This window comes from Phoxinus phoxinus (assembly GCF_949152265.1).
Source record: "Phoxinus phoxinus genome assembly, chromosome: 16".
Lineage (NCBI taxonomy): Eukaryota > Metazoa > Chordata > Actinopteri > Cypriniformes > Leuciscidae > Phoxinus > Phoxinus phoxinus.
Genome location: NC_136891.1, coordinates 33,600,672 through 33,620,784, shown reverse-complemented (window position 1 = coordinate 33,620,784; position 20,113 = coordinate 33,600,672). Strand labels below are relative to the sequence as shown.

Sequence of the window (20,113 nt, the reverse complement as noted above, 5' to 3'; positions counted from 1 at the left end):
CGGCTTTACTCTCATGTCACTGAGCAGGGAATTTTCTCCACTGTCTCTCTCTCTCTCTCTCTCGCACACACACACGCACGCACGCACGCACGCACGCACACACACACACACACACACACACACACACACACACACACACACACACACTCTACAGATAAAGCATTGTGGAAAATTTGCGTATCTCCCTCATAGTGATAAAATAAAATAAAATTCTGTATCAAATTTATAGGCAGGACAAGTAGTTTAAGGCTTGGTTTGTAGAGAATTACAAACATGCGCACTTATATTCAAACACACATAACTATAGAATTAATTCTTGATGCGCACGTGAGCGCCGTCAGTGTTTCTCACAGGTTCAGTTTAAAGTCTGTGTAGAGAGAACGGTGTCGTCTTAGCGGTCTCTAATTTAATAACTAATGATCCTTTCGACGGAAGTGAATCAATCAAAACTAACTTTAGCTGGAAAATAACATTATTCAAGAACCGCTATAAAGACAAAACAATCTGTTCCCTTAAACTATACGTTTATCTCTGTAAAGCAGCTTTGAGAAAAATCTACATTGTTAAAAGCGCTATATAAATGAAGATGACTTGACTTGACACACACACACACGCACATTATTGTACATCTATCTAATCTCTAGCAGTTTACCCTAACCTTACCCATCACAACTAAGTGCCTAACCCGAACCCTGACCCTTAACCTCATTATAACCTTATCCCTAAAACCAAGTCTTGACCCTCAAACTGTCCTTTAAAGCGGTCTCAGAAACTGAGGACCGGCCAAAATGTCCTCACTTTACTCTCTTTGTCCTCACTCCAATGCTCTAAAACTCAAACTGGTCCTCACAAAGATAGTTGTACAAGTACACACACACACACACACACGTGTCAATAACAAAATGACCATAAATCACATTTACTGTAATGGCCTACTGGTATTATTGGGCAATAAATCGGGTAACAGTTTCATAATCGTAAAGAATAATACATGTTTTTGTAATGGGAGGAATGTCATGCGATAACAGGGTTGTACATTATGTATTTTAACAGCTAAATATATTTATGCTAGTAAACATTATTTGTATTTGTAAATGATCAAATTATTTTAGTTTTAGAATGTTTAACAGCTGAGAGCTGAGATTATCTTCAAATCAATTACGCAAACATATCTAATACTTCTTACATCACAAATATGCTAACATGGAAAGTGTCTTAAAATCAGTGCCATTTAAGTGTGGATGTAAACCTCCTTTCTATAAACACACACTCAAAATGCAAGATGGTCTGCGGTGTTTGAGAGGGAGAAGTCTGGCGTGCTGCTCTGCTGTAGGGATGAGAACATGACGGTGGGTGATGCGGGCATGATGCCAGGCATTGAGAAAAACAGTTTGTTGCTGCAGGTGTCGTAGCGGTGAGTTGATTCAGAGTACGGGGGCTTGTAGTTTGGCACTGGACTGTGTGGGCCGTCGGGGGATTAAGGGTGGGCATAATGAAGTGCTGTGATGCCACACTGACAAGGGGACTCTGAGCCATCTTAGGTGGTAGGGGGGGACGAGATGATAAACCTCCAAGGTAACACTTTACTTGAGACTGACATGACACCTTCATAATCATGACACGACACATGTCATTAATATGAAGCAGGTTTTATGCATGTTTATGACAATTGTCATTAAGTGCCATTCGCTCAATTATGACAATTTTAATGCAAATATGACATTGTCTGAGATGTCTTTGTCATGCCAATACAACCAATACATCAAAACCTGTCAGTGTCTTGGTCATGACAACTTTACATTACTACAACATTACTAAGACCACACAACCTGTCATAAATATGTCATAAACATGACATAGCAGATTAATTATCAAACTTAAGAAACCACTTAGCTTTATGGGTTAACATTACATTAAACTGTCATGTGGTTGATTTTGACATGGGCCTTTATAACATTTTAATGACAAATTCAATTTGTACCACTGTAGTTGAGGTCAATAAGAATATTAATGACACAGTTATAATGCCTCATGACAGCCAATGTCAAAACCAACCACATGACAGTTTAATGTAATGTTAACCCATAAAGCTAAGTGGTTTCTTAAGTTTGATAATTAATCTGCTATGTCATGTTTATGACATATTTATGTCAATTTATGTTTTCTTGGTAATGTCAAGTTTTCATTACCAAGACACTGACAGGTTATGATGTATTGGTTTATATCAAAGACATCTCAGACAATGTCATATTTGCATAAAAAATTGTCATATTGAGCGAATGACACTTAATGACAGTTGTCATAACCATGCATACAACCTCCTTCATATTCATGACATGTGTCGTGTCATGATTATGAAGGTGTCATGTCAGTCTCATGCACACCCCTTCAAGTAAAGTGTTACCAAATCGGAATATCATGATAAGAACAATTTTATTTCATGATAACGTAACGATATATATGACGATATGTGACCCTAGACCACAAAACCAGTCACATGGGTAAATTTTTTGAAATTGAGATTTATACATCATATGAAAGCTGAATAAATAAGCTTTCCATTGATGTAAGGTTTGTTATGATATGATATTATTTGGCTGAGATACAACTATCTAACTATATGAAAATCTGGAATCTGAGGTTGCAAAAAAAATCTAAACATTGAGAAAATCACTTTTAAAGTTGTGCATTTATGTTCGTGATTGTTCTGCATTCACTCACAAAAATATATATTTTTTATATATTTACGGTAGGAATTATTTTGATCTTTACTTAATATCCTAATGATTTTTGGCATAAAAGAAAAATTAATAATTTTGATGAATAAAATGTATTGTTGGCTGTCACAAATATACCTGTGTGACTTATCCATCTAATATGTGAACACAATGAAAAAATATTTTTTAACCTGGCTTTATCCAATACTCAGATTTAGTTTTTGTAAATATATGCAAATTAGCACATATTTAATTAGATATTGCCTAATTTGCATATTTAAACATTAAATTACAGAAAACTTGTAATACATTTTTTTCTCATCTTAATGTAGGTAATCAACTGGGAAAGTTTCATGGTGATATCTGCTAGTTAAAAATGTTACCCTATTCACCTGTAGTGTCTCACCTTAAAGTGTGTATGTCAGGTTAAATTTTTTTTTTAGATATATTAAATAAGGTTTAGATGTCTGAGTGAAAATGTAATTATCATTAAAATTATTACTGTAACTGCCCTACAATAAGCTTTATAGCCATTTCTGTCAAGATCATATTTTTAAAACGCAGCTGAGCTGTGACGTCATACAAGGGAGACGTGCCAACAAAGTTCTATTCAAGTATGGAGAGTTTTGAGTCTGAGGAGATGCAAAATCCCCCTCAAACCTATACGATGGCCCACAGCCATACAATTTTGAGCCTCCCAGGCGGGAGACTGATGAGGAGCCAAACAGAAATGTAAATAATTCATATCGAAGAAACATAAATATCTGGTGTGAAGAAGAACCAGTAAATAGTTGGTCAGGTGTCTGGTAAGTATAGGCGTAACGGTATGTATTCGTATTGAACCGAAACGGTACGGGTGTCACGGTTCAGTGCATGAATATACACGGAGAATACACAGTATATAAATTTTTTTTTTTTAACTCGCGTGCAAATTAATTAATGCGGAACTGTTAGATACGCGGGTTATTTAGGGACACCTAATCTGTAGCTCCGCCTTAGCTCTGAAGCTCCGTGGCTATAATGAACAGGCTGCGATCGATGTCAATATTGCAATGCTGGAATATGTTGGTTGGTTGGTGTGTGTGTGTGTGTGTGTGAGAGAGAGAGGGAGAGGGAGAGAGAGGGGCGCGATCGACGTGCTTCTACTACAGTAGCATACACCGTAGGCACCGCATCAGCTGCCAGTCTCACTCGGGTTTTAAATCCCATTTTATAACTCATGAGATCTCCAACCGCGTAGTCCTTCTCAGTGAAATGGGCGCTGCAAATGACCGAAGTCTTGGATACCGAAGCAGCACTGAAGTCGGCGCGTTTGCTCCGAATAAAGTTGACCCAGGCATGGAACACAGTGGACTCTGTGACCGGTTTTAACGGTGTTTTTGCACCCAGCACAAACGCAGTAATTCACCATCGTGAAAATACGCCTGCGTATACTAACGACCTAACTTAAATAACTAACTAAATAACTAAATAAATGTCCTAATCACTAATTCTCTTACTCTATCACTCGTGCAATTATCAACACAGCTCAGCGAGCTGGGGAGACGTCTCCCTGTTATGACGTCAAACGATTCGTTTGGAATGAGGAGCAGTTTTAAGGGAGGACTGAAAATAACGAACTTTTTCATCTTATATTCTGCCTTTAGGAATCGAAAAACATACAAAACAATACATCAACTTGTCAAACGTGTATTTCCCCTCACTATTTTGTGTTAATCAAAATTAAAAATTTAACCTGACATACACACTTTAAGCATAAAAAGACTCAATACTGCAGCGCTCTGAGCAGCGGCTTCATGTGTGTGCATCTGTCAGACAGCGCACGCATATAGCAAAATGAGTTCTCTTTCGCTGCTAATTGTGCTTCAATGGTTTTAAATCACTTGTTTCTAAACTGCAATGCTTAAAACGTATGCAAACCATAAGCTTTCGTGACTACGCAGCACAGTGAGTGTATCCGCGTGTAAGGTTGGAAATAATCCAAGATTATTTCAAAGCAACAAAGACATTTGCTTTTCACTAAGACATTTTCAGCACAGCAGTGATCTGGGCCTGTAGGCCAGATGTTTGGGACAATAGGGAAGATGTGATCATCTGATTGGTCAGTTTGAATGTCTCACTCCTGGGTGTTAGTCACATGGTCGGGGGAAATGACAAAACAAGATTGCAATTGTTTTTCTGTCTCTTTTCTTGGGATACTGAGCTGGTCTTGAGACAGAGGCTCTGCCTCTCTCTCCGAATAGCCGGCTTATACAGTGGTGACCCCGAGACGTGATCCGCGTTAGAGACGATAGTCCAAAATCTCTATCGGTTGACACATTTCTAACGGTTATTCGTGTCTACCGGTATATCGCCCACCACTATTAGGTTCAATTTTAAGCTGTACCCAGGTGCACAGACAACGGCATAGGCTATCTAAAGCCAGGCACAAAGAATCGCATCCATGCCCTCCGGACAAGCAGAGTGTCTCTGCAATTCGAAACGAGTCTGTGCATGTCCGTTTGTGTGACAGCGCTGTCATAAATCCAGCAAAGACCGTGTATAGATCTCTCCTTCGCCAAGGTTGAGAAGACAGCAGTAGGTCTTGAGGCATGTTGAGATTGTACACAGTCATTAAAACAGTCAACCAGATACCTTTATGATGTTTATAGAAGGTCTATTGACTCTCTGACATCCATTTCAGACTCTCAGTGTGCACAACACATGTTGCTTAAAGCAAATGGATGCAATCGCTTCAAATGTGAGCAAATTGCATCCTGGATTTCGCACGTTTACACGACGGGAGTGGATGCTGTGCTGTGGTTTTTCCTTATGACAGGAAATTAAACTTCATGTCAACATGCGTTCCTTATAATCAGAGAGAATTTGTGAGAATAGGAGGTACTTGCGTTTGCTATAATCATTATTTTGGACCTCAGAAAAGGATTGTGGGTAAGAGGGTGTATGTAGGTGAAATTATGTAATCATAAGGTGTCTTGAGTGAATGAGATGGAGTGCGGAGTGAGGGCGGCAGCTACAGAATGAGATTTTGCCCATCCTATTCTTGTTGCCATGGTGATCGGCTCTCTAAATCCAGCCTGCTCCTCCTAAAGTAAGGGCTAAGAGATGGCAGGGACGTAAATTAGGAATCTCGAGGTCTAAGGAACAGAGTAGTTGACAATCCGTCACATGATCGCCACATTGACCTTTCTGTGTTAGGTGCTCATTCTCTCTCTTTTTATTTCTCACTCACTCTCAGGACTCTTGCGCCCGACGCAAATCTAACATGTGTTGGTCTGAATTCGCTTCATTACTCATAGGTGTGGTTTGGGCGTAACGTGAAATAAACCAATCAGAGCGTCCTCTCACATTCCCTTTAAGAGCCGGCGCGCTTGTTCCGCGGCGGATGGCTATTATAACGGCGGATTGCTATTATAACGGCGGATTGCTATTATAACGGCGGATCGCTATTATAACGGCGGATCGCTATTATAACGGCGGATTGCTATTATAACGGCGGATCGCTATTATAACGGCGGATGGCTATTATAACGGCGGATCGCTATTATAACGGCGGATCGCTATTATAACGGCGGATTGCTATTATAACGGCGGATCGCTATTATAACGGCGGATGGCTATTATAACGGCGGATTGCTATTATAACGGCGGATTGCTATTATAACGGCGGATTGCTATTATAACGGCGGATTGCTATTATAACGGCGGATCGCTATTATAACGGCGGATTGCTATTATAACGGCGGATTGCTATTATAACGGCGGATCGCTATTATAACGGCGGATCGCTATTATAACGGCGGATCGCTATTATAACGGCGGATTGCTATTATAACGGCGGATCGCTATTATAACGGCGGATCGCTATTATAACGGCGGATTGCTATTATAACGGCGGATTGCTATTATAACGGCGGATTGCTATTATAACGGCGGATCGCTATTGTAACGGCGGATTGCTATCATAACGGCGGGTTTGCCGGCGCACGCCAGGAGCGGTTCACAGCCGAGGAGACCGTCGTTCTCGCCAGGGCCGTAAAAACCAGAGAAGTGACATTGTATGAGGATGATGGAGAAACACACACACATTAGCTTCGGTTAAACAGGCGTATAATAATTTGGGTAAATGTGTAATCTAGATTTATGCCTATTTTTTCACATCTTCACGGACACAACAATGATTTCCCTCGTGTGTTAATATGTTTCCTTGTAATAATGTATGATTTACAAAAATGAAAACTGCTGCGTCTGTTTAGATTAGAGAATCAAAGTGTGTGTGTTGTTCACACGCTACATAATGGCCAAGCACGCGTCCTTAAAATAGCATATGACTAACGCGCGGCGCCGCTGTCTTTAGACTCGGTTTCTCCTGGTCAGTGGAGGAATTGTTTTCTGAAACTGCAGAATATCACCAGGGAACGTTTGCGCCGGAACACACTCCTCTTTTCACTGAACCGCCCCCCCGAGCGCAAGTTCATTCCCTAATTTATACGGCCCCTAGTCTTTTTGAAGGACATCCTGGGATTTTTAATGACCACAGAGAGTCAGGACCTCGGTTTAACGTCTCATCCGAAGGATCTTTGGCAGATAGTGTCCCCGTCACTACACTGGGGTGTTAGGACCCACACAGACCACAGGGTGAGCGCCCCCTGCTGGCCTCACTAACACCTCTACCAGCAGCAACCTGGATTTCTCAGGAGTCTCCCATCCAGGTACCAACCAGGGGTGCGTTTCCCGTACAACTATATAGCTCGCTGCTTAACTACCATAGTACGAAGCATCGCTGGAGAAATAAACTAGCTAGTCACGACTGTTTCCCGAAACCGTATGTCGCAAAGTATCGTTCAACCACGTTGGCTTATGACGTTTCGCACGTGGTGGACTAATAACTTATTTTAATTAATCTGTTTGAAATCGAATTAACGCTAGATTTTGTCATATAAGTTACAGACATGGCATCTGAAGACCATTTCTAATTTTTCTCAGTTATTTTGCTTTATTGCCAGACTCAATATTTGGCTCGTTCTTACACAGTTGAGCACGTTCGCACATGCGCAGTCTTCAAAAACGGTGCTTTAAATCTCTTGACAAACTAAAAGACGTAAATTACATGTGTATGTATTCTAAATAAATAACACGGGTTGTGCTGAATGTCAGCTCGCTTATTTTGCTAAAGATAAGGATTTATTCAGTCTACATCTCATGGAAACTAGAAACTATGCTTCTAACCACGGCTCGAGAGCTGTCGTTCCAACCACACAAGTTTGCGATGCTGTTTGCGAAGTTCGTTGGAACGATGGTTTTGGGAAACACCAAATCGTTGAACTATGCTGATAACGACGGAACTTGCGACCATAGTTGGCTAACGATGCTTTCGGGAAACGCCCCGCTTAGCTTCAGTGGGCAACCGGTCTTGGGCTACAGGGTGATATGGCTGCTGTGAATTTGTTTTGAAAAATTTATATTAATTTTTAATTTTGATTTGCTAAACATCACATTTGACAGTGTTATTGTTACATATATGTGACAATACCCTTAAGACTCCTCTTATTATGTAATTTTGAAAAGGTGAGGGGTCCCATGTTACAGATTTGTATTCCCGCTGTATCTGTCAGTCACATTTCAGACACCCAGCAAACACTGGAGGAAGACGATGCAGATCAGGACCCCTGTCAGTCGAACCTCCATCACCATAACCGACGTATACTGCTCTGTCTCTCCTCATCACGCTGTAGCTCAACAGAATGCAACTGGAGGGGAGAGAAGGACCCCTGTCTATGCCACGGCTGTCACCACTATAGGCGTCTAAGCCTGTGCCTGAGAGCCGTCGACAGCACAGTTGGCCTGCTGGGTAGTCAGAGCGTACAAAGGAATAAGACTCCTGCCAGTACAGTCAATGCCTTATGGGTGTCCACTGTAGTCCACGCTACAGTAACACCTACTGATGGCACGGGCACGGCAGCATGTTTTGTAATGTTTAGAGAGAAAGATACCGTAGCCGAGTGTACCAGAACAGCCTTTTTACACTGCCATATTTATTAGGATGAAATATTTTGCTCTGTTTCCTAACTAAAGTAATGAGGGTGTATTATTCATTGGCTGTAAATGAGTGGGCAGTAGTGGTCGTGTAGAATTTCTCGCTTACACCATTGTGTCCCGGGGAGATCTCAAAGCTTCTTTTATGTATTTAATGAAATTTTAGCTGTGAAAAATCTTTAGGTTGAAACTCTGTCTCTGAATGTCAGTGGAGTCTTATATATTTCATATTTCAAAAGCCGAATGGTGTAAGTATATGGATGGAAAAATTCATATTCAGTTGGACAACATTAACTATAAGATGCCTCTATAGGGGCCTGTCATGAATTATTCGATGCATTATGTAAAACCCTGTCATTTTGAAGAGCTTTGCATGGCAAGAATCCCACTCTTGGATTTTGTAATGTATTGTTAAAAGAGGATATTCTTATGAAGAAAAGCATATTTCAGTGGTGATAAAACTATGATCCCAGCTAATGCTGGACTTCTCAGGCCATTAAACCTTTTAGGGATTTAAATTATGATGAAACACTCTCCAGATTGAATATATCATGGTTTTGTTTGTTCTGTCAAATGTTTTGATCGTTCATTAAGGATATTTGTTTTTGTGTTTGTGTTTTATTTGTGGGATATTGGTGTCTTAGGATTGTGTATTTGAGTGTTGAACTAATATTCATTCTATGGTGCATCGTGGGAAACATACTCATACTCATACTCATACTCATACTTACATGACACAAATGACTACAAACACTTCCATTCAAAAGTTTGGGGTCATTTTAAAAAAAGAAGAAGGAATTAATACTTTTATTTAGGAAGGATGCATTCAATTGATCAAAAGTGACAGTAAAGTAATGTTATATTAACTTTATATTCATCATACAATCCTGAAAAAAAAATTTTTCCACGAAATTATGGAACATAACTGTCTTCAACATTGATAATAATGAATGTTTCTTGAGCAGAGCACCATATCATCATATTAGAATGGTTTCTGAAGGATCATGCAACACTGAAGACTCGAGTAATGATGCTGAACATTACAGGAATAAATTACATTTTAAAATAAAATGTTATTTAAGCAGTTATTACACAATATTATTGTTTTATCTGTATTTTTGATCAAATGAATGCAGCCTTGGCGAGCTGTCTTAAAAAAAAAAAAAACATCTACCGGTAATCGGCCACAAACTATTGAACTGTAATGTATATTATATAAAAAATATAAAATGCAATTTTCTCTCTATCTCACACACATCCCCAGGGATTGTTTCCTCACTGTCTTCATGCTATATGTCCTGTCATGTGTTTGAACTCCTCGATCCTCTCCTTGACTAACACCGATCCCGGATCTGTCTCTCTCCCACAGGTCCTCAAAGGCCCACCCCGGCCCAGTCGTCCACATTAGTGACAATCCTATGGATGAGGGCAAGGTATGGAGATGCAAAACTACATGAAAACAAATCAACACTCCTTGACATTCATTTTCAAATTCATTTCCCTTGCGTCACACAAAGCTTTTGTTTCTTTCCATTCTGAACTCATAAGACATTGCTTTCCTACGGTGCAGCACAGTTCAGTAATTGGGTCTAATCTCACACAGCTTGTTAGCAAATTATGTTGTTTTTGAAAACAAATGATTGAGAAGATATGAAGGAGATGAACAAATGCTCCAGCTACTTCCAAATGCATCTTTTTCGACATTCATTTTACCTTCGCTAATTGCCAGTGCACAGTCAGAGGGAGCAGAGAGACCGGCGTACACCTGCTGGGGTTTTGCCTTCGTATGGATGACAAACTGTCTGTGTCTCTCTCTGGCAGCTGGGAGCTCCTCTCTCTCTCCTCTCTCTCTCTCTCTCTCTCTCTCTCTCTCTCTCTCTCTCTCTCTCTCTCTCTCTCTCTCTCTCTCTCCCCCCCCCCCCCCATCCAACATCTGCCCCTGACCGGGCCATCGATCCATAACAGGTCCGCTCAGTTCTTAATGGGTCTTAAAGTCCTTAGAGACATTGTCCCTCCCTCTTGGCTGACAGAACTCGGACACTTTATCAATTCATATACCATCACTGAATCTCTAAGAAGAACAAAGAGCTTTAATCAGATGACAGGAGACTTGTTGTCATTTTTAACAGAAATTTTGATAAATTTCCTGTTCTTTTCCATGCATTTACAATAACTGTGGACTGAAGCTTTGGAGCTTAAAGGAACACTCCACCGTTTTTTGAAATAGGGCTTATTCACCGTCTTTCCTACATTTAGAGCGGTGGGCAAATGCATTTTTGTCTCAGTGCATGCATTGTTTTAGTTTGGCAGGGTCACCGCTAGCATAGTTTAGCATAATGAATGGAATCCTCTGTTGCCAGCTAGCATATCCCTAGTAAAAGTGATAACCCCCCCCCCCCCCACCTAATTACTTCTTGTGGCTTGCGTATTCACAGTGCTTCGCCCTAATATAGTCCCAAGTCAACATCTGCCTAGGATATCGCCTAGTCTTAATCTGCATCGCTATTTGTACTCATTGTGAATACGCATGCCACAAGAAGTAATTCGTTTTTATTTTATTTTATTTTTATCACTTTTACTCAGGATATGCTAGCTGGCAACAAAGGATTCCATTCATTATGCTAAGCTAAGCTAGAGGCGACCCTGCCAAACTAAAACAATGCATGCACTGAGACAAAAATGCATTTGCCCACCTATCTAAATGTAGGAAAGACGGTGAATAAGCCCTATTTCAAAAAACGGTGGAGTGTTCCTTTAAGAAACAATGCAAACGCTTCATAAAAGTGCTTTTGCAGTATTTCCAAGTCTTCTGAAGTCATACAGTAACTTTGTGGATAATATTTAAAACAGAAAGCAAGACATTCCACAGAAAAATAAAAGTCATACAGGTTTAAATGATAGAATTTTAATTTCCGGCGTGAGCAAATTCTTTAATGATAAATGTAGAGTTGATTTATGAAGATCATAACAACTTGCTTTGCACATTTCTTCCATGTTTAGAGCAGATTGGTTTGTCTGATTTATTGATTTTGTTTGAGAATGAGCAATTAGCAATCAGATGAAAGGACTTACATTTTCTCCAACAGCTATTTAATATTTACTTTGCTGAGTTTTACGTTGCTACCTCTGCATGAACTCTCATTGGTCATGTTTACAGACTGACGGTGTATTTTCCTTCTTTTCTTGTCCCCCCTCATCTTTCTTCTCGTTTTAGCTCATAATAGGATTTGAGTCTGGGATCGTGGTGCTGTGGGATTTGAAATCAAAGAGAGCTGAATCCCGGTACACTTATGATGAGGTATGTATTGTTACAATGTTGTTTCCCGGCTCCTGACGCCCGCAGTGGCACAAACGCTTAGAATATGGAGATGCGTCACTCAAATATTCATGAGATGTTTTGATTTTGAATAAAGGACACTGATTAGATCTCTTTAAGTAGGCATATAGTTCAGCGTCAAAAGAACATCTTTATTTGAGTCGAGGCAGAGGCTGGTTTTTGGGAGTGAGTGGCAGTGTGTAGTTTGGATGCTAAGTTCTTCCTATTCTCAATCATTCATTCATATTGACATTTTAGAAATGTTGGGCAGGGACACATTATAAACCTTATCAGCATGACTCATGAATATTAATCAGGTTGCACAATGTTCTTCCAGCTGATTTCCTGAAAGGCAAAGTGAGCAACAACCACAGAAGGATTACAGTGTGCATGTTTGTTCAGTCCACAGATCCTCCTTGATCTTAAAACAGTGGTAATAAATTAATTTTTTGATTTAACAAAGGACCGCAAAAAAAGTTTTTGGTCGGTAATATTTTTTTATGGTTTTAAAGAAGTTTCTTAAGGTCACCAAGGCTGCATTTTTTTAATAAATAATACTATAAAACTAGCCTGGGTTTCCCCAGACTGCCTTTGCTCAGCGCGATTTTATTCTCGCTGAAAGGCAGTCTGGAAACCATGGACCTGATTTTCGCCTCGTTTAGGGAACCAATCACAGAACGGGGAGGGAGCAGCAAGACGATGACGACATCTTTGCGACACAACTAAGCAGTTTGTTTATATCTATGTAGTCAACATGGCAGCAGACGCGAAGCTACCTTTTGATGCAGCCTTAGATATTGTTCTAAGTAGTTTAGATCGCAATTTTATTTAGAAAAAAGAGCAGCGTTTGGCGTTAAACCATTTCTCTACATACGTCATCTGGTATAATGGAAACGATTGGCTATGCGCATTTGATAGACATTCTTAGCACCCAATAAACGGCGCCGGCGCATTCGTAAACCACGCCTCAAATACGAGAAAATGAACATGTGGTTCCCAGACCCAAGTCTCAACGAGAATTGGGTCTGGCGTTAGCCAGGCTACTATAAAACAGTAATATTGTAAAATATCATTACAATTGAACAATTTAAATCTTTTGTAAAATAACAAAAATGTATTTACTGTCTCTTTTGATCAATGTAATGCATTGGTGAATGAAAGTATACATTTCTTAAAAAAAAAAAAATGTACTGAGCCTCAAACTTATGCATGATTGTTACGTGTAGCTTTCTTATAGTCGTTAAATTTATAATATTTGTACCCAAGATGCAATTATGAACAAGTTCTTTTTACCCCCGATTTTGTACTGTCCATATAAAAATAAACTCATAATAATAATGCAAAACTGGATGAACTTTGAGGAATTGAGGAATGTCCCCCTCCATTAATTTGCTCAATATCTCTTGAATTAGTTGCGAACACTTAATTTCAGCAATTTATTTATTTATTTTCCCATAGAGTCTTTTTGTCTGCATGTCCTGGGAATTATTTCCATGCATCTGAAAAAGCCCCGTTAGAATATAGTTAATCTGCCACTCCAGCTTAAGCTGGTTCGATGGCTTTTGTCAACAGTGGCAGCCAGCGTACATTAGTTATTATGATGAGCTTGATGTGCCCAGAGCAAAGTGCAAAGAAATTAAAACCAACACACACTCTGCTGTTTTCCAGACACACACACACACACACACACACACACACACACACACACACACACACACACACACACACACACACACACACACACACACACACACACACACACACACACACACACACACACACACACACACACACACACACACACACACACAGTTACAATAAGAGGTGTGTGTGTGTGTGTGTGTGTGTGTGTATGTATGCGTGCGTGCGTGCGTGTGTGTTCATGTGTGTGTGTGTGTGTGCATGTGTGTTCATGTGAGATGTGTGCGTGTGTGTGTGCGTGTTCATGTGAGATGTGTGTGTGTGAGATGTGTGTGTGTTCATGTGAGGTGTGTGTGTGTGCGTGCGTGCGTGTGTGTGTGTGTGTTCGTGTGTGTGTGTGTGTGTGTGTGTGTGTGTGTGTTTGTGTGTGTGTGTGTGTGTGCGTGCGCACGCGTGTGTGAGTGTGAGTTAATTTCTCGGAGGACAACTCATCTGTACCCTGATGAATGACTGTGCCTGGCTGGATGTCTGATTTATTCCTGCCTTCATTTAACTTGATTGATTAGTACAGCAGAGATAAATGTCCTACAATTCACGGCTCCGTCGGGGTAGCAAGGTGTCACTTCGGCTCAGCACAGAGTCACGGCTGTACCACCAAACACCACTGCCTGTCTCTCAGACCCCCAACAGTGCTCTGCAGTTTATAATTGTGGAGGAGAGTCCAGGGCAAGGCTCAGACAGGTTGGTCAGACTGTCTTTAGTTATGCAGATGTTCCCTGGGAACCTTTTTTATCTTTGAAAGCGTCACAGAAGTGCAATAGACAGCAGAATTAACATCATATCAGATCATGGGAAGCTATTAGTGCTGAAGGGGTCACTGAGGGGCAGAATTAGTTCTGAGACGACGAGGAGCTATGCTGGAATATATGGATGGGAACGCTGGAATAAGGAAAAGGAAGTAGCATAAAGGAGATTTTGAATAATCTAGCTTTCTCCATCTTCCTTTCCCATCTTCAGTTTTGTGTGCATAGTGAAATATACAGCTAGTAGCCTAAATTTTTACATTTTCTACTTGCTAACGTGTTCTAAACAGACTTTTATGTTTATAAGCCATTGCTTGGGAGTTGTGGGTGGTTTCTGGGCCAAGTACCATGATGTGTCTATGATGCTTTAGTGTTGTGAGCGGTTGCTAGGGTGTTCCTATGTGGTTGCTTAAGAGTGATTTTTAGTGCATTGCTGTGTGGTTGCTTGGGTGGTTGGTTGCTAGGGTATTGTCTACTACAGTGGTTCCCAACCTTTTTTTGTCTGAGACCCCTTTTTCCCAAGAAAATATTTTAGGGCCCCCTTCACATTGAATGATATTATCACTCTTGTAAGCGTGCAGCAAGGATGACAGAATATGTTGTTTTCAAACAAACGGTATGTTTACTATAACCAGATATGTTTATGCACAAATAATAGCCTATAATATTGAAAATACAATATTTTTGTTATTTAAAAACGTAAGCCTAGAAGTAGCCTATAAATTGGCCCTATTTGAAATGTAATAACAAAAATATTCACACTGGTGTGTAGGTAAAAAAATAAAAAGCTATTACTAAATGACTGCTGTCTGGGAACTCAATACTTGCATGTTATTTGTGAGGCTTTATTTTTGACGCTTTTGGCGCTATAGCGAGCGATAATAAACTTGTGTTTATTAACAGAATAATGCGTCTTTCGGAAGAACATTGTAGCCGGAACTACTTCTCTCTGTGTACGTCTATGACGAGTCACGCAGGTCCTGGGCTACTCAGCAGCGATCCGAACCAAAATAGTCCCAATGTAAACACTTATTATAGGAGTACCAGTGATTCAGGATAAGACAAAAACACGGATTGGAAAATGGATTCATGATGAACTCGCTCATTATATACATTTTGTTCATTTTGAACAGAAAAAACATTGCTCAAAACTTTTCAAAATATGTCGCGACCCCCCACAGAGCTCGCTGAGGCCGCGACCCCCCTGTTGGGAACCGCTGGTCTACTAGACCAAGTCAAAAGAGCCCAACCCCATGTATATGTGATGCTTTTAGTATTGTGAGAGGTTGCCAGGGCGTTGCTATGTGGTTGCTAAGGTGTTGGTAAGTTACATTTCGGGCCACATACACACGGCAACTAATTGTGGTTGTCAATTCACCTTTTAGTGCTTAAAGGGATAGTTTTATGGAAGAAAATGAATGGAAAGGTTTTTGAAACAAAAAAGCTTGTTGAATTGCACTACTTGAAAAAAATACACATTGCATTAACCGTGCTTGCATTTTAATGCATTCTATTTTTAGGGCTTGTGAAATTCACATTTCACACATATTTTCATTATTAAAAATTAAATAATCCATATTCACCTTTCAAATTTCACTTCCAAAATATTAATTCTGTTTAAAAATACAACCTGTAATATCCGACAGGCAATTTTCTGTCCGTTTTATTTCGCTTCCACAAATTCGGTGGTTTAACTTTAACAGAAAATTCGACGTTTCACATCCGGGAACTGCAGGAATAGCAGTAGATTGCCGATGCATGATCTCCATCTGCTGTTGGTCGTCCTCACCAGCAGAGGGTGCAAGCGTGTGTTGATGACAAAGACCAAAGCAACAGGTAGTCATTCATTCATTCATTCATTCACTAAAACGGATTTACAGAAATGGAGCAAGCATATATGTGATGATTATCAGTGCCAGGATATACTGTATGCGTAAAAGATGATCATGGTTACTTTCCCTGCGTAGCTTATATGTAAGCAGCTTTCTTTACCATGAACGAGATTATAATGTTATTCCCCGACACTGATGTACAGATTAGCAAACGTTAAATCTGTGGCAGACATATATTTCTCTCTTAACTTTATATTGTGGTGCTGTGCTGCATACTAGGGATTCTCTCAATACGTCATACTCCAGGATTCCTCAGACATATAAAACGCTTAAGAACTAATACAGTGATATAAAAGACCAAACTCGCAGCTTATTGGCGATGTAGGCTATACTATAGGCAAGCAGATGGACTCAGAATATGAACGTAACATGCAACGTTTCACTCTAAGAGTTTCCCTGTGATATACTGGCATTAAGTTGGCTTGACATTGGACATTAATTTAGGGACTGCTATATACGACATTGGTATACACATTTCTAACTTCAATAGCATTTGAAGATAATGACTTACAGTCATAAAACCAACTGTTTTTTTCTTTCTTCCTTTGTCCATCACTTTGAAAAGTAATATCCTCAACAAATCACATGATTTGAATACCTTAATACCTTAACCTTAATACCTTAACAAGCACTTGAAATTAATGTATCACTTTTTTGTGTGTAATTATTGGGTCTGTTATAATGTAAAATAGGGCCAGTGTTGACGTTTGCTTTAGGAATGATGTGTTTTGTGTGTATGAGGGCAGTGGCAGCAATATTCTCAGACTCAAGAGGCGGGTTGTGGCGGCTTGCAGTGAATCCATCAGACCTCTTTAGCTGTAATTGGGCCTCTGTGTGTGTGTGTCAGAGGTATGACAGTGCCACAGTCTCTGTGGGTATCTCAAAGTGTGTGGCGATGAGAGAGAGAAACATAGAGAGGATAGAGTACAGGGCGGCTTGAAGTCCTGGGGCCGTATCTTGCACCCAGCGCAATTGACTTGTACTGGACGCATGTATCATTCCTGTTCTGCACCCGCGCACAGCGGACTCTTCACTCCACAGACGCACGTCGGTAAATTAGGGAATGAACTTGCGCTCGGGGGGGCGGTTCAGTGAAAAGAGGAGTGTGTTCCGGCGCAAACGTTCCCTGGTGATATTCTGCAGTTTCAGAAAACAATTCCTCCACTGACCAGGAGAAACCGAGTCTAAAGACAGCGGCGCCGCGCGTTAGTCATATGCTATTTTAAGGGCGCGTGCTTGGCCATTATGTAGCGTGTGAACAACACACACACTTTGATTCTCTAATCTAAACAGACGCAGCAGTTTTCATTTTTGCAAATCATACATTATTACAAGGAAACATATTAACACACGAGGGGAATCATTGTTGTGTCCGTGAAGATGTGAAAAAATAGGCATAAATCTAGTTTACACATTTACCCAAATTATTATACGCCTGTTTAACCGAAGCTAATGTGTGTGTTTCTCCATCATCCTCATACAATGTCACTTCTCTGTGTTTATGGCCCTGACGAGAACGTCGGTCTCCTCGGCTGTGAACCGCTCCTGGCGTGCGCCGGCAAACCCGCCGTTATAATAGCAATCCGCCGTGGAACAAGCGCGCCGGCTCTTAAAGGGAATGTGAGAGGACGCTCTGATTGGTTTATTTCACGTTACGCCCAAACCACAGCTATGAGTAATGAAGCGACTTCAGACCAACACATGTTAGATTAGCGCCGGGCGCAAAAGTCGTTTATCCCGCCGGTATAACAGCAACAGCGCCGGGATCCGCCCACAGAGTTACTTGCGCTTTGACACTTGCGTTTCAGAATCGCTAAAATAGGGCCCCTGGTGTCTTTAAGGTGTCGTTAATAAGGCAGGCCGATTATCCTTCAGCCCTTTCTCAAGCTCACACACACACACACACACACACACACACACACACACACACACACACACACACACACACACACACACACACACACACACACACACACACACACACACACACACACACACTTGCTTGCTTTGCTTGCTTATGGAATACTAGCACACTGCAGTGTATACAAGGATATAACCAAGGAGGTCAATGATACCTGGTGAAATTTATCCATTATCATTCACATTTGTGAATTTTAAAAATCATCCACTAAAAGATGGTGATAGTAATTTTTAAGAATGAACTGCATATTGGTCCCTCTAATCTAAACATGTACGTCTTAAATGGTTACAGCCTTATTGCTTTTTAATAATCACTCTTTTTAATAATAATATAATAATAATTGTATATCATTTTTGTATTTTATTTTTAATTAAGTTTTAATTATTTAAAATTATTATTATGTTTTTTTTTTTTAAATATTGTTTTGCTACATAGTTGTCATGTGACCTGCTGCTCAGTTTTTATCAGTGTTTCCAATTCTTTAATCTTACGTCATGATAGTCTGATCAAATAATGTTAAATATATGGCTGATATTAAGCTACTTGCAGTTTATTCATCATACTGGAAATGGAAGGTCTAGTCAAACACATATACTATATACTGCATAAATAGTATTATATGCATAAATAGTATGCAATTCTGAATAGTTGTTTTGTTTTTGTGCTTTTTGAATCATTGCATGCCAGTTATTCAGCATAAATGTGCTTTTGCTAAACAACTGTTTCCCAGCCGTTTGCCCTCTACCTTCAGAACGTATAATATGAAAGCATTAAAATCCCTCATAATCATAGTTGGGTGTTGTGAATGTCATTTTTCTGTGTGTGTGTGTGTGTGTTCGTCTGGCTCCTCCTCTCTGAATGCTCCTGTAATGATGTTGCACTCGGTTCATTGATTAGTTAGGTCTGCGGAGGTTCGTCCCCACTGTCTGCCTGAGACAGAGATAGAGCCGCCATCATTATGCTAAACAAGAGGAGACTGTGCTTAATTAGAAAATAATGAGAACTCTCTTTCAGCCTTCTTTGTGCTTTCACTCGCTCTCTTTTCTCTCGATACATCAGTCTCATGCTGTGCATTCTCTCTCTTTCTCTTCCCCTCGATTCAATTCTATTCCATTTATTGTGCTATATTGGTCTGACTGTTTCCCCAGAGTTTTGCTAAAGTCTTCTGTCAATATAACAACAGTACAACAGTACAAAACAAAGCTATAAAAAGCAACAAAGGTGCTGATGTGAGGAATTATCTATTACCTATTATACTATTCTTATATATATACTAGGGCTGTCAAACGATTAAAATATTTAATTGCGATTAATCGCATTAATGTCATAGTTAACTCACGATTAATCGCACATTTTTATCTATTCTAAATGTCTCTTGATTTCTTTTTGATCCATTATTTTTTTCTCATTTTAATGCTCTTATCAACATGGAAAAGTGGATCGCTTGCTTTGTGCAAATGTTTTTCATTGAAAACAACATATACTGTGTTCAATTTCACACTAACATTCTCACTTGGAGCAAATATGTGCGATACGAGTTGTGCTAGACGCGGCTCGGCGTCCCAAACAAGTGTGTGCGGCGTGCCTGTTTTAATAACGTTACTAGTTGTTGCAAAAGCATGTGAAAAAAACTACAAAGTTTGCTAGGCGTTAATCTCGCGATAAAAAAATTGATGCCGTTTAAATGTGTTTGCGTTAACGCCGTTGATAACGCGTTTAACGGACAGCCGTAATATATATATATATATATATATATATATATATATATATATATATATATATATATA

At 39.9% G+C, this 20,113-nt stretch overlaps 1 protein-coding gene across 2 annotated transcripts in view; it reads left to right on the top strand.

The window, feature by feature from the left end:
- Window positions 1–20,113, top strand: part of stxbp5a (syntaxin binding protein 5a (tomosyn)) — a 112,482-nt gene that overhangs the window by 53,552 nt on the left and 38,817 nt on the right. For both annotated transcript variants that reach the window (XM_079639444.1, XM_079639443.1), the window contains exons 6-7: window positions 10,123–10,186; window positions 11,968–12,051. In XM_079639444.1, coding sequence (XP_079495570.1) covers window positions 10,123–10,186; window positions 11,968–12,051 — 148 coding nt within the window. The remainder of the gene's footprint in view (window positions 1–10,122; window positions 10,187–11,967; window positions 12,052–20,113) is intronic.